We start from the raw sequence: 16,578 nt of genomic DNA on the forward strand, positions 1-16,578 counted from the left end.
GGCTGCTGTTTCGGTTTGCGGGGAAGCAGTCCTCAACAGAGTTTAACACAGTTTTATCAAGCTGAGAAGGGAGGCAGGTCAATAAGGACTTTTTGCCTCTGAAAAACATGTATCAGGCAAGCACGAGCTTTTTGAACAAAAGTTCTCAGAAACTGTTTAGCACAAAACATTTTTAGAGACTCAGGTTCTGGGCTCCATCCCTCCAGCCAAACACGCTCATGTAAGCTTGCTGGGAGAACTGGCAGGGGAGAGGATGGGGTGGGCAAAGGGAATGGGAAGGATTCACGCTAGAAAAAGGCAGAGGAAACATTTCACATGCTTTGACTTTTTTCAGATGGCTTTTGCTTGCAAAGCCGAGTTTTCAAGTCACCACAAGTCTGAAAGCAGTCAGAGGGAACCATAAACGTGTATAAAACTGATGTAACGTAATTTTTCTCTCCCTAAAACTATCCCACCTTTAAAGCAGGGCATCTCAGGGCTGTCCAGGAGCCCCAGCGAGCGCTGCACACCCCCCGGGAGCTGGGACCGCCCTACTCCTACACCCAGCAATGCCCAACGGTGAACTGAAAAGGCATTTTTATCTATCCTCCTGTGAAAAAGGATAGGCAAGCAGGAGAAAGGCAAAGAAGTAACTTCGGGAACATGGCTGTCCTCCTTTACCACTAAAGGGGAATCTTCTTGTGAAGAGGAAGAAATAGAAGTGATGAAAATGTGTGAACAAGAGGCAGAAAGCATTCTAACCCCACAAACTGATGAGCCTTGCATCAAAGCGGCCAGATAAGGATAAGGTATTCGTCGCCTCTATTTTATGAATTTCATTATAAAATAATGTTACATGTTCAGGTAAAAATAATATTTCAGCAAGCTGTGCTTACAATTTCTCATAATTGATAAGGTTGACTAGTGGCAGATGATAACGTGACTTCTCCAGCAGTTTGTCTCATGTGTCTCTCCCTTTTTGGAATAAAAAGTTCTCTGCCCTTCATGAGCTTCTTTTATGTCTTGCAGTTACCCTTCAAATAAAGGACTGTTTAAGTGACCTCAGAGTATGTTTTAACTTTTCAAGATTAAAAAAATGCAGCACCCTGCATTTTAAATTGATGAGCTCAGTAATCTAAAAAATAAAAAAAAGTTGCTACTGCACATAGTCAATTTGAAAAAATAACAAAGCAGACCCTAGAAAATGGATACGTACTTTGTATTGTATTGTATTTCCTTTCCATCACTACTGATTACACAAGGCATCGGTCTCTCCAAACAGAAGATTTTTCATATTTATTTATCCCATTTCTCCCTTCTAATGCATTCCCTGGTCATGCAATCTGCTGCGGCTCAGAGACACCGTGCTTAGAAATGTGTAAAACATTGCATATTGCTTGTAAATCTTGTTCACATTCTGTCTCAAGTGAAATCCAATATGTGATTGTAATGCCACAAATCTCCTGCTCTGACACCCAGGAACTCAGCCGGTGGAGAGGGAGCCCACATTAACCCGGGGCTGCCGAGCTGGCAGCCGGGGGCGATGCTGGAGGGTGCAGGGCACTGGCTGCCCGCCTGTTCTGCCCATTTCAGATGCATTTTCATGAAGCTTTCTAACATGTTGTGGGGTTGTTCCAGAATGGAAACATATTTAAAACCCTTTAAATTTTTGGCAAAGAGGATCACGTGTTTTCCAGGAAGTTAGAAGGGGAATTAGCATAGAGTAGATTCACGTTTATTATTTTTTAGGATAACTTCGAGTAACTTGAGAAAAAAAACCTTGCCTTACAGCTATAAATAGGAAGAAGGATCAGAAAAATAAGTCCCAGTGACACAAAAGCAGACGAGCTCCCCATCTCTTCAGCTGTCGGCAAACACTGGCACACGTCACGCTGCAGCACAGCACTGCGGGGTACACAGTCCCCGGGCAGCAGGCGCTGCCCAGCACAGGCGATTTTAAACCAAACCAGTGATTTTGAACCACCCCAGTTAGATATTGAATGCTCCTAATATACATTGGGGGTGAGTGCCAAAGACGGTTGATACCCCCTCACCATGCTGATTCAAAAGTGTTGATAGCAGAAATAACGACAGAGGGAATGGAGTTCCCTGAGTGGTTTCTTCTCTTAGGAGAATCCCACTGGTTGCTGGGATTTCTTTCTAAATAATAATAATAATAATTTGCTTTACTTTTAAACCCGTCCCTTTCAGCCCTTTCTGCCAAGCCTGGGGAAGCTGGGAGCTTTCCCCATGTGGTTTCACTGCCTACTGAAAAAACCAGTCCTGGCACTGGTGCTAGCTGGTGTCACTGGTTTTCCACTAGACGAAGAGAAACGCCATCACTATTTCATAGTAACCAGCACAGCCACAAAAATGTATTAACTAGTTCACGTTAAAAGCTTGCCTGATCCTCAGAGTCCTAGAAATCTCTCTCTGATAATGTTTACAGGATTTTAAAACAAAATGTACCCAAGCGTTTAATGAGATTATTATTATGCAAAATCTACAACAATGGCTATCACTTTGAAAATGATTTCTCCTCACTAATCAAATGTCTCTGATCTTTTTTACAATAGATTCATGAGTGATTCATATAAAAATAATAAAAACTAAATTAGTCATGGGCTCTTAAATCACTTTCTTTGGTGCTTTTAATAATTCATTTCCAGAGACAGGCTGAGAACTTATGCTTCATTAATATTATTTGTTCTTGGTTTTACACATACTATCACTTTAGTAATTTACATGGAGAAAAATTCAGCCTTAAGGCAAATGCCAGAAAACTATTGCAAACACAGCCTGATGGGGTATTAATTTATCTTTTCTTGTTTTTCTGCTCAAAGAATTTAGCACAACATAAGACTTCGCTGGTGAGCCAAAAAAGTTTTTGGCTTGAACGTATGGAAATGAACTTTTTAGATAGTTGTGCAATTGTAATATAGATAAAAATGGATGACTTACATCCTGAGAAACTCAGAGACAATACAACAAGGAAAATCAATGTTAGGTCATCCTGCCAGAGCTGTTGGAAGGGAGGAATTAGCATACCAAGGATTTAGTGAAAAGTTTCTATTAATTGGATCTACTGGACATTTCAGAGAAATGCAAAGACCATGACTGAACAGGTAAGTACCAATCTTGGGAGGAAATTATACTCATAAACTCCAACTTTCTCCCTACGGTACAGAGGTAGATAACTGGGATTAATGGATTTTGGTCTGTAATTCAATTATCAGTTGCAACAGTCAGAGCAGGTACGGGAGACTACAACTGATTTCTGCGTCCTAATTCATCTCATTCTCATTTTTTTTCTAATGCATTTTTTTAAGTTGGCTAGTCTAGTTACCTTAATACTTCACAGCAGATGGGCTCAGTCCTTTCTTCTTGCTCATTTTGAGAAGATTCACACTGCATTCACAGTCCAGCTTTTCTGCTATAACACCTAGACTGAGTACATGCAATTCATCTATAGGAGAGTTGCATCTAACATCTCAGGTTTCTTAAAAATTTCACAAGGTATGTGCCCTAAATGCCTCTAAAAAATGCAAGCAAAACAAAAACACCTGAGAGTAACATCTTCCTCCACAAAAATGGGCTGTTTAGGAAGGTGAAGCCTTATACTCCACTGGCTATTTGGAATAGGACCAGGTGAGCAATTCTATTGTCTCCATGAAAGTATTTCTTCATTTGCAATAATCACCTACAAACTTTGGTCTGTGACCCAAAAATGAGCTATTCCACTGAATGCACAAGTGGATACAAGTTCTGTGATCTTCGTTATAGCAAAGTGAGAGATTATATATATATATTCTGAAAATATTGTAAGTACTAATTTTCCACTTAACCTCTATTTTAGAGCCTGCAAAGACCTAAGATACTATAAGCACTGTGCAATTTCTTAAACTTTGATTTGAAAGAGAAAAAACTTGGCTTTAAACATGCAACTTCCTGTAATTTACTCCCATCACTGTATTACTGCAGCATCTAGGATGACACAGGGTTTGATCATTTTAACAGCCTGATTTCTATTAGCAGGGTATTAAGTGGGGTTAGTCACACATGATTTTTTTATTATTTAACAGTGAAACTGCATTAAAACCATCAACAGGAATATATCGCCTTCATACAGCCTGTTTTAATGAGAAATCTAATCCAAGTGACTTGCACTTTAAAGGTTGGCCATTTGCTTTGGGTTTCAAATATTATACATGGAAAAATGGACATTTAAATGAACATGCATGAAACGCATATCAAGGCAGGTAGGCACGGATCTTGTTAGAGCCATGAGATATACAGGGAGGTGAATCTTCCTGGGTGCACAGGTAGACGTGGAATATGAGCAATCAACGATTTAGGAGGTGATCTGTGCCCCCTCAGATTCACTTCTGCCACCTCCACATGCTCTTTGCACCATGGACGTGGCAGAGGTTTGGTGGGCAGAGATGGAGGCAGGCTTGGATTCAGCCAGAGTAAGGCACACAGATTTGTATGGGGAGGAGGAAAACCTGTTTGGAGAAGGGAATCACTCCTTTTCCTCCAAGCAGGGACATAAATCTCTGAGTTCAGCCTATGTATCTCAGGTGCCTCTGGGGTCCTGGGTGACGACAGGAACCCCAGCAGCAAAACCCAGACTTTCTTCACATGGCTTTAACAAAGGCAAGAATGGTTGAAGGTGAGAGCAGAGGTCTCTCCCACCAAGTTTCCTTCCCCTGACAGGAGGGAATGGCAGAGAGGACGCATGGGAACTGGTAAGCCTTAGCAGGATACGCTGCTGTGTTCCCATCAGCTGCTGCTCAGCACAAGGGACTTGCTCCATGTGATGAACAGCTTCTCCCCCCAACCCTGGACTTGTTTCATCACAGCTTCAACCCATCTGCCTTTCAGCCTGCGTGACATCCTGACACTGTAATACAAAACTGAATATGTACAAAGTTGGTGCAGGGGGTCTTTTGGACAGGAACACTCAAGACTTCTTCAAGAATTTGGTACGTGGACTTCTTACCGGACATTTCTCCATGTACTTTGTGCAAGATGAGCTGATTGATACACACAAGCAACAACAGTAAACATATTGTTTATATTGATATGCTGCACTTTGTTAACTTCCGGGAGCATGCTTTTTAAGGGCAATTATTGATTTTTCATCAAACAAGGAGAAAGACAAGTCATAAAGTAGCTGTAAAGCACTCTCACTCCTCTGCCTTTAATCCCCTTCTGCATCAGCAGAAATGAAGAAACCTGTATTTCAATCATCTGTAATGAAAAGCTTATTTTTGAACTAATGATCTAATGCAGATTTCAGTTAAAGTGTATGGATTAATATGAAATGAATAACGAAAGATACTCATGAATTTATGTTATAGCTACCTGCATTACACTTGGTAATTCACCAAATTCTTATCTACCTGTATTCCGTAACATTTGTTTTCTTATGGTAATATTCTCTTCTCTGTTGTTTGCGTATGCTTTCATCATGCTTCTGGATGACAAAATTTTGTTTATAAATTTTGTTTATAAATGTACGTACATTTCTCTGGAGATAGTGTCAAATCATGTGAAACAATATCCTATAAATACTGTATAAATACATTTGACTCCATGAGGAGTTTATTATATTTTCAAATTGAGGAATGCTTTCATAATCACATATTTGGGAAAACACACTGCTTGTCTAGGGGACAAAAGTATATAATTTTGAAATACGACACACTTTAACCACTTCACTATTTGTAGTCAGAAATCAATTTATAGCTATCACAATCTTATCAGTTTCAGCTACATTATAGTTATTTTCTGCATGAGAAAAGTTGATGTGACTTTTTAAAAGTATAGCTGCAGAGGGACTTCTAATGGATAAATAATGTGGATGGCTAATTTATGGATAAATAATATTTTTATGCTAAAAGCAATCTTAAATGTTTGCAAGAAAAATAGTTTAAGTACATGTACTATTAAGATGGCTCTTTTGCAATAGCTATGTGACAACTCATTAACAGAGTTCTTCACAGACAGGACAAGACAAATTATTAATATGTTGCTCATGAAAGCTTCTGATGAAGAGAGCAATGAAAAGTTATTAATATTTTGTTGCCAATCAAGATATCACATAAAAATGATTTAAGTAATGCACTTAAACAACCAGGCTTTAAAGCAATCTTCAGCCTTTCAGTTCTGCGTAAATTTAGGATTATCTAGGCTTTTGTTGACCGTCTTTGTCACTTCTAGTATTAATCTGGAACACAGTTGACCTTCTCATTCCACATTTGTCACGAATCTGGAGAGAATAAAGCCATGAAGGATTTTCCAGCTGTGCCTCTCCTGTGCTGCTCTCACACCTTGTTGGAAGTATTCTTTTTTTTCCAGAATTGGGCTTCTATTTTCATCTGATTTCCTGAATTAGCATTTAGAAGAGAAAGAATTTAATTGAAATATAATACAAGGATTTTTCCAAGTGTGCGAATATCTTGTAGGTTTGTATCTGATTACCACTGTGCCAGGAGCAGGGAGGATTTTCTTGAAGTTAAAAAGGTACAATTAATCTCCTGTTGCACTTCCAATTAGCCAAATTGCTAACCTTATTGTGAAAAGCAGAAATGCAATTGAGTTTCTGCTTGAGGCATACTAAAAGAAAACTGAAGTAATTTAATTAACTGACTTCAAGTATATTAAGAAGCACACTGCCTTTACTTTCCTGCTGTCAATGCCTTTAAACAGATTATTGTTTAATGTGAGTTTCTGTACCCACAACAGGCTGAAGCTTTGAACTGTCTGCTGCCACCCACCCCAACCCATGCTGTTGAGCGTGCATGGCTGCATGTATTTTCACAGTGTAAACCTCAAAGCGAACGTTGATGCTACTTCCGTGTGACACGCAAGTATCAACCCCAAACACAAGCGTGTTCATGCTGCAGATGAACGTGGCTCATGCCCCATGAGTACAGGACTTTTAAAACTTGTGATTAATCTAAATAAAAAGACTGGATTTACCAGCTGAAGGACCATCTCTTCATCCCTGCTATGAACAAGTGCTTCAGACACGCAGGTGCCCGTCCTCGGTAGCCAGAGAGAGGACACACCTGAGCTCAAGGGTCCTACAGACTGCCCACAGTGGAAGAGGGAAAATAAAAGATGGTAATCCCCAAATTGTGTCACCTCAAGTAACCAGACTAGAATACAGACGGCAGTGATATATATAGAACATCAAAAACGTTACAGTTTAATTAAAGATGAAAAAGGCATGGAGGTGTTTATTAGAGAAAAAAAAGTTGATGTGCACTAGTAGCAGGTGTTATATGACAAGGTGATAGAGGTCATAAACTGATATGTGAAACATTAAAATTGAGTCATAAATCCTGTTTTTCCTCCTTGTAAGAATCTCAGAGTGCTCCTGTGATAGAGTTTCTCGGTGATATACTAGTTCAAACAGATCAAAAAGTGATTATTTTTTTTCTTCTATATTGCATGGTACTGTCCTCAGGGGTGTTGAATCATTCAGGAACCAGTCCGTTTACATGCAAGGACATAACTCTTCCTCTTAACATTTAATAACCAGTGAGAAACAGAATTACTTGTAAGTAAACCAGAAATCCACTTTGGCCAGCGCCAAATTAGGGAGGAACTGGCATTTCAGCCTGAAAATTTACTCTTCAAAATTCTATTTAAAATAGTAGGAGTTGCAAATGAAGCCTCAGAGCAACGTATTATCTATCCTTCAAGGATGTGTTTGTACTCCAGTTCCTGGACTGTCATTTTGTGTTCAGTTTACACATAAACTTCTAATCTTTTAAGATTAATGTGATCATAACCAGAATTTCATAAAGGTACGATAAATAACTGGAATTTTCATTATTTTTGGCGAAAAAATTCTAAGTCAACCCTTGAGCCTCCAGAGTGTGTGGAAATAAGTTTTCAGAACAGCTGAACCTTGCTTCTAACCCCAGCTCAGTCTTGAAGCCAGCAACAAAACTGAGCCTAAAAACACAATGTCTCAGATCTATCTAGTGAATATAATTGCCAAAAGAAAAGGCTCTTTCTAGACTCTGATTACACAAAGCTGTTGAATTTGCTCACTGCAGATTAAACTAAGCACGTTGGCAGCGTGTGTAATCTTTAGGAAGCTTAATCTGTGTCAAGGAATAGATCTGTTTTGAAGAATATTTGCACAAGGCGGTACACACAATAAGCTGCTAGGTCGACCACCTGCATGGCTCGCTGCCACGCTCCGACGACAGCAGGGAATGCCTGACTTTGCGCATCGCAGCTTGGCAGGTTTCCATGTATTTTTAGTGCCAGTGACCCGAAGGTCATTATTCTAACCCTGGCGCTGACAGATGTCTATAAGAAATCCGATCAGGTACACCAGCTTCGGGCTGGCTGTGCAATCCTGCGCATCCTCGTTACGGTTCCTGTATAGTCCTGTGCCAATCCTGCAGCGGGATGTTTGCTGGTTTCATGTTGCATTTCAATGTCATGCTCCAAATGGTGACAAGAAACACATTTTAGAAGTGTAATACTTGCTTTGACAAAAAGAAAAGAATGTTTAGATGGTTATAACTACGGAGTTTGTGCACATAATAATCATCTATACGTAGTGCACACGATTTTCCCACTAAGGTAGAGTCAACAAATAATGTCCGAAGTTGCAGTGCATATTTCTGTCCTGTATGCTGTAATTTTCATGTATTAATGCAGAAGAGCAAACCAAAGATTTTTCACATTTCAGCAATCCTGGATACACAACAATTTAGGGAGCTGCAGTATTGACCGTAACAACTCTGAACTGAGTGGCTATCAAATTAACAAGAGCTGAACAAAAATATAAATCAACTCTTGCTATAGTATAATTAAAATAAAACCTGATTTACGGTGTACTTTAATGCAAAGAGAAATGAAATACAGACCATATTTTTTGTACACTACTTTCCACTCTCTCCGTAATTAAATGTTATTAAATAAATGAGTAAGTTTATACCATTATTCAGGTATTGTCTTTACTACAAACTATGACTCACACATCAGACCAGCACCGTGAATTAGAAGAGATTCATCTTCTTTCCTGCAAGGGTATTGCCACACCCTGCTGAATAATCCCTTATTTTAAAACGCTCATCAGAAATAGTAGCGGAGGAATGAGATATGAGAATTGGCTGAAAGGCAAGTGAAACAGGAGGAACAGAGATAAAAAATGTATTATTTGATTTAGATAGAGGAGGGATTTCATTGCCAACCATAAATGTGTTGTTTCATGCTCCTGATGAACCAGTTTCTTTGTACTGGGAAAGAGATCCCTGAGGAGTTAATGGTCTGTAGAGCTACTTTCCCCTGGGTTTCCAGGGCTGCTGTCTGTGAACCAAACTGAATGAACAACAAGGGATGAAGTACCAGTGCTAAGTAAGTGCTGGGTTATTACAGTACTGAGTTTCAACTTCATAATAACATATTCCAAGTATCCCTGCTTTCAGCTGCACATATGTTGTTTCACTTTTATTCCTCAGACATATTCACATAAAACCAAAATATCATGCCAGCTTCCAGTTTTCCATAATAATAACAAGATAAAACTTGTTCCCTTAAAATTATCATCTGTTAAATGAATGTCATATTCAATGCCCTAAAAAGAAAACGACAAGAGTAATTCAGGACTTACATTGATGTCCTCCAAGTCGAGGAAGTTCAGGATGACACCGTTGCGCTTCCAGATGATGGGGGGCCGCAGTGCCCCACGGATGCTGCATGTCAGAACAGTGCTCAGGCCAACCGTGATGGTGGTAATGCTGATCTTCTGGTCCTCCGGCAGGCTCAGCCGAACCACCTCTGCAAAATGCAACAAAACAGGAATAATACCGAATACTACAAAGGGAAGCTGTCCCCCTTCTCCCCACTCTACCTTCCTTCTTCCTCGTTCCAGGAATAACTTTGAAGGATTCTGGCAAGAACATGGATATCTATGTTGTAAAAAAACCCCTAAATAGTAAACCCAAGTAAGAGACAGAAATTGAATCTACAACAAACTCCCTACATCATTTTCCTGAGAAGTCTAGTGGTAGTTGTGGTGTTAGGGCACTAAGATGGGTCCTCTGGCAAACCTGGCTGCAATATTTAATCTACAAAGGAGTCAGCAATGGGAGGACAAGCAAAGGCTCTCGTGCTTGAGACTGTCTGGGTTTGTTTCTCTAGAGGACTCCTGCCAAGGTCCTATGAAAAGGCACAAGAATGAGTCAAGTTCTTTCCTTGAAGAAGCAGAATTAAAGTAAGACTGTTGTCACTGAAATATAAATAAACCCAGTTTTAAATTGTCCAAATAGTGGGAAGTCACCAAGCACGAAAACTCCTTTACCAAATACAGCCACCTATGGCATCGGAGATACAAATGTTCTTCTAACCAAGGAGTGAGAAGCTTTCTCATATTTTATTTAAATTTAAAAATCCAGTTATTTTGACTTATATGTACCACACAAAAGAAATACCGAAAACCACATCAACATCACATCATTTCCTTCTGGCCAACGCTCACAAGATATTTCTGCATATTTTGCCATGTGTGGCCACACACATAGGTAAGACATCTGATACCAGAATTACTGTGGGTGCAGATTGTCGTTATTAGGCATTTCAGCAGCAGCAAGCCAGCAACAGGGCAATCAGGCCACATTGTCAAAGCTGCTGAATTCACAATTTTATCATTCACATGATGTTTTTTTGCTTACTCTCATTCATAGGATCTGCAATAAGAAAGCCCTGAAACTATATTGCATATAAATGCTGAAAACCAGTCTTTCAAGGTAATGGCCCATTGAGATGAACAGGGAATGTTCACAGCCCTTTGGTGTTACATTGCTCAAGCCAACTCAGAAACTTGGACTGGGGAATGAAACACCCTCTCCTGGCCCCAAGGCCCCCCTTCCTCATGTCCTGGCATTAACTGTGGTAAAATGGGGATCAAAGAGGCTGATGCTGCCTCACCCAAGGCCACGTACTTTGGGAAAAACCACTTCAAGCAGTGCTGACACTGTAAAATGACACAAGGGGTCAGGTTACTCCCTCCCAGCAGCTGGCAAAACTACTCTTCATCCTGCTTGCTCGCGTCTCATCTCTGTTGTTACAACCCGCACAAGATCTGCATATCACTTACAGTGTATCTGTGATGGTAAGATCTAAATGCTTTGTGCACTTTCTTCCAGCCCTCTAAAGAAGTGCTGACTTTCAGTGAATCCAAACACTCATTTTTATCATGTCAGTTCACAGCTTAAGATATGATTTTGCCTTAAAAGTTAACAGCTTTGGTGGGAAAATCTTGCACTCTTTTATAGGGCTCACACTATGGAAATGCATGGAATAAAAATAAAGAACCCCACCATCTACTTTTGCAAGCATCATTTTCCATCTCTTCATACCCTCTAATGGAAAAATTGCTTTAACATCTCTTGAGTAGTACATCTGTTAAAGCTGTTCATGGAAATATTCAGTCCATTTCAGTAGCCTTGGGAAGCCTGGAAGGACTCCCTTCAGTGCACTAGTCTAGCAACTGACTGTGAACACTTAGTGCAAAACCAGTTTGTGCAGCAGTACCCAAACAGCTCTGCATCCTTCCTCTTCCTGCTTCTTCCACCTAAGCAAGATGTTAATTGAATGTGCCACAAATTGTATTCACCACTGTAGATCTGAGGCCAACTTAGGGCTGCAGAGATCAATACAGCATTGCACATTGTGTCTGCCAGCAGTTAGCCATTCTCCCACTTAATATTCCTAGCGCTATTTAGAAAGAGCACAAGCTGTTGAAAAGAAACAGTAGCTATAGTTTTGATATATGGTTGATCAAAAATAGGAACATTTGACCAACCTACTACTATTATTTTGGTTGCGGTGACTCCCATAGGCATTACATGAGAAGAGGGCCTGACATGGTCAGCCCATCAAGCAGTTTCTACACCTGAAACCTTAAAATCCAAATGGGGAGACGGAGGAGGACTGGGAAGGGAAGGAGAATCCAAGGTCGCTGAGCAGGTTAGCGGCAAAGCCAGGAATAGATAATACATCATTAAATGATGTCGCCCTCGGTACCTGCTGGAGGAGATCAGAGGCGCGGCCGCTCAGGACCGTGGACAGCGGCCCATAGGAGTGGGGATGCCCCATCCCACCGCCCTCATCCCGCTGCCTGAAGCACGTAAACAGCACATAGGGACTAATAATGTAGTTATTTTCTGCATAAAGGAGAGCTCCTTTTTATGAATAAAATATTTGGAGTGCACTTGACAGGATAAAAAACTGATAATTACAATAATTTGTAGCACGGAGTAGGGCTAATGAGGACATCTTTTCTTGAGGAGAAATGGAGGGTCATTCATTTACGAGAGAATTGTTTTTTCATCTTACTGCTGTTTTCCTTAATTCCCTCTGCTGTTTCTCACACTGCCTTGAGTTCCCTGGCTCACGCTGGGCTCCCATCAGGTCCCCCTTCAGCAACATTTTTTGAGTGTTTTGTTGCAATAGAATTTAAGGCTCCCTGCCCATCTTCCAAATGGTAGCTAAAGAGGCTTTGGTTTTACATTTTAGAAGCACACTAATGAAAAATACATTAACTTTTAATTAAGAAGACACCTTGCATAGCTGCCATTCTTGGATGAACCATATCAGGCCAAGAGATGACTATGTTAAAGCATGTAATTAGTACAGATGACTTTAACAATACAAACACACTCCTTTTCTGAGTATTTCTATGGAGTATGTTTGAGGGCATCTTATTAACATCTAAAAGCCTTTCTAGTAATACAGGATTATTTTGTGTGGCTTTAATCATTGCTTTATTGTTATAGATAGAGAAGATTTCCTTACATAATCAGGTGTACTGGGGAAGAAACAGAGATTCCCTAAGAGGATGCAAGGGCTGGGCTTTTAAAAAATATTTTTAAAAACTCAGAATCTTGTACTTAAGTTACAGAGCTCAGACACACTTGATGCTAGTTGAATTATGTGTACAAATTATTCAAGTCACCATAATGATTTTGTGTAGAACCTCTAGATTAAGTATTGAACAGTGTTCATTTTATTTTTAAAAACCTTTAGGAGATAAAAGGATTTTTACCACATGTATAAAGCTGAACAGAACAAATGGGTAATGCTCAAAGTGAGCTCACTTGCAGAACACAGGCTGGAATGGAATTTGGTCCTAAAATCAAGCAATTTTATGTTCATTTGGAAATTCTGCAGGATGATGCATGCAAAACAGCTTTCTATATTCAATAGATTCAACCAGTATGAGTCCTAGCTGATCATATTTATCAAGTCGTGTCAAACCTGGTACTCTTCTCCAGGATTTCAGTTGAAGCAACTCCTCAGTCTATTCCAGCTGGAAATAAAAAAAGGTTCCTGCCAACTACTCTGCCATCAGAGAGAGATGCTATCATCAGAGAACGGGATGCTATCATTTTTGACTCAACTTTTAATAGTTCAAGTCAGGGGTAAAGCCTTCATAACAACCTTTAAGAAGGAACGTGTGTAACCGTGTCTCTGTGTATCAGAGGCCCGGGAGTAATCTTTCATCAGGTACTGCACCAAGTGTAGAACAAAATCAAGGTCAGTAAAAGGCAGCCGGAACATTGCAAACTCTCTTTGGTGATGGCAGCAGCTCAGCGCCTGAAAACTGTGCAGCTCCAGGAATTAGGGCAGTGCCATCTTCAAACCTTTCTCCCCCATTCAGAAGGGAGAGGGATCACTCCATGCATGCCAGCGGTCAGAATCGAGAGGTTATTGAGGGGAAGGATCACTCTGTCCTGTCTCTCACACCTTTTCTCTCTGCTATTATATTTAGTCTGAGAGAAGCTGTGAAGCACTGTGGACCTTTGGTGACTGGGGTGTAGCCATTCTGATGTTCTTATGTTAAATTTCTTGCAATACTAGGTCGCAAGGCAACACATCTGAGAATGTGAAGTCTTACTAACTCCTTTTTTGTTAAAAATGTCAAGATATTGTCGAACACTTTCCTTGGTCCCTCCTCCACTCCAATTTTATTTCTTAAGGTGCTAAGCTGGAGTTGCACTGCACCTTTGCAAGCTGTGCATACTAATGCGAGCAGGTATTACTTGTTGTGCTGTTTTATCATGGAAATCTTTTTCTCTGCTGTCATTTGCAGCCTGCCAAAGGCAATCATAATTTCACAATGAAGACATGTATAATTGAGGTCATTATAGGGAGCAACCTGGAATGAGCATCTATGGAGAAAAACTCATTGATTTAGCACTGCATGGAGATAATTTACATAGTAAATGTCGGTTGCCTGCCTGCCTTTGCTCGTGCTACGCTACATACAGAAACAGATTTCACACTTTAAAAAGTGCTTAATATCATTAATTAGATCTTTTCCCTTAAATCTAAAGAAAATATACTTTTTAATACATTGTTGCCACCTTTAATCATTGTTACATTTGTTCATGGCTATCTTGCCTTGCTAAAACAGAATATGGAGCAACTGACTCTATTGCTTAGATTCTGCTTAGGGGACAAGGCAATACTTTTTTAATCCTGTAACTTGCTCTCAGTGGGGAGACAATGAACCAAAATGTAGCCTTGTTTGAAGCAATGGGAGGATGACTTTCAAAGAAAGTCTCAAGTACAGATTCTTGCCCCCAAGTAAGTGCTCCTGAGCAAAGAGACCTTTTGTTTGTGAACTGAAGCATGGGTAACACAGCCCTAAATACATCATGTTTCTCCAGCAATGGTTCAAGTTGGGATTGATTTAATGGGATGAAAACTTTAGCCTCCACTCAATTCCCCAAGTCCTGCAGCTGTGTTTATGCATGCATTGCATTAGTAAAATCTGTTTATTGCCTTGTGGCCCAATATTGCAGCACGAAGGTCAATGGTGATTTTAGCATTTGTTTCAATAGATAAAAGAGTCTTCTCTAGCTGAATACATTCTCAGGTGAGGAGCTAACTGAATCAAGGAAATCAAAACGATTAGTAGATCAAAGTAAAAAACAGAATATACCTTTTATAATTATTTTTTTCCCCAATAATTTTGCTGAGATGTATTTCCCTTTGCATAGAGAGAGGAGAGCAATTTTAGACCCTCTTAAATCTGAGCCAACCGCAGCTAATGGATTTTAAAATGACCGCGTTATATGTGAGATGTATTTATAAACACGCAATTGAACATGAGATTTGGCCAGCCAAAGAGTGACTCCGATGACACTGTTGGGGAGACCCTGGGATGAGATGTGGTCATCTAATTAGTCACTGCAAAGAGAGATTAAAAGAAATGAAGGGCAGTTCACAGGGGGTCTGTAAAACAGTGCATAATAGGCTTATAAATTACTCATATTAGCATGTGATTTAGTTTCTACCCTACTCTATGGACCAAATAAATGAATTAATAAAAACCTCAGAACACAAATCACCCTGGGTTTGCAAGCCTTTGCAAACCTCTCACACCGGCTGTTTTTAGGACCATCTCCAGAAGAAAAATTGCCATGCTATCACACTTTGCTGGTTATTCAGGTTCAACAAGACAGTCTTACCTAGAGTATTTGCTGTCTTCTCACCTGTCCAGTCAGGTGAAAGGACAATCCATCACCCAGCACCAAAAGAAAACTCCATTTTCTGAACACCAACTTAGAATTACAGGAAAGCCAGTCATGCTACTAAAAATGTTTATGTTATTAATTAGCAACATTAGAGCTGTTAATGAACATGATTAAAGTTGTTCACAATTAATTAACCCAGAGAATTCCTACAGCTCCTACATCAGTTCAGAGCAGGTGATTGGGATGAGTCTTCTGGCTTTATAACCTGTGAAAAACACCATCAAGAGCTGGCTCTGCCTCTGGCCGCCTTTGGTGTCACCCCCCAGTTCCCAGTTGGCCTCTGTGGGACATTTTAGGAGTTTGGTTTCCCTCAAAAAGAAGTACCACAATGCAGCATTCCTCTAAGGCTTGTAAGCTTAATTAATGTGAATAATAAAATGATTTCTAAAGCTAAGTAGAAATGTTCATATCTCAGCTTTATTTTGTAACTGTAATAATTCAAGTTCTGAATGTAATTTATAAATCCTCAGGACCTTGGGTGTGCTACTTCAGGAAGTATTTTATTGTAAATTCTCTACTAAATTAGTAATGCTGTTTTCTAAGTCATAAAAAGGCTTAATCATATTTCTAGCAGCATGAAAGAATTTAGTACCTCAAGCCCTCTCCTGTCATTACTCTTGAAGGCCACAGGCTATGACTCCCTGAGGTAGGTCCCAACCTTGCACTGAAAGCTAAAACCTGTCCTGTCGTGGAATTCAGAATAATGTCTGCAAATCACTGGCGATATTCAGCTCTCGTGTGGCACTACAGGACAAGACCTCGTCTCTCAACCCTGTCAAGTCTGAACAACTCTTCTAGCCTGTGTGACCATGACTTCTAGATCAAATGTAAGAGAAAAGCAGCTATTAAAACAATTAAATACTACAATGCCTTTTACTTTTCTTTAGCAACTGAGACACTTTGTGTGTCCGTAATACAATATCACTGACATATCATAGAATGGTTTCGGCTGGAACTTCAAAGATCATCTAGTCCAACCCCCCACCATGGGTAGGGACGTCTTTCACTAGATCAGACTGCT

At 40.0% G+C, this 16,578-nt stretch overlaps 1 protein-coding gene across 5 annotated transcripts in view; it reads right to left on the reverse strand.

The window, feature by feature from the left end:
- Nucleotides 1-16,578, reverse strand: part of FSTL4 (follistatin like 4) — a 240,666-nt gene that overhangs the window by 32,051 nt on the left and 192,037 nt on the right. For all 5 annotated transcript variants that reach the window (XM_087754170.1, XM_087754171.1, XM_087754169.1 and 2 more), the window contains one exon: nt 9,626-9,792. In XM_087754170.1, coding sequence (XP_087610296.1) covers nt 9,626-9,792 — 167 coding nt within the window. The remainder of the gene's footprint in view (nt 1-9,625; nt 9,793-16,578) is intronic.

This window comes from Nipponia nippon, unplaced genomic scaffold (genome assembly GCF_047370975.1).
Source record: "Nipponia nippon isolate SJK-2023a ecotype South Korea unplaced genomic scaffold, ASM4737097v1 scaffold_17, whole genome shotgun sequence".
In the NCBI taxonomy this organism is placed as follows: domain Eukaryota; kingdom Metazoa; phylum Chordata; class Aves; order Pelecaniformes; family Threskiornithidae; genus Nipponia; species Nipponia nippon.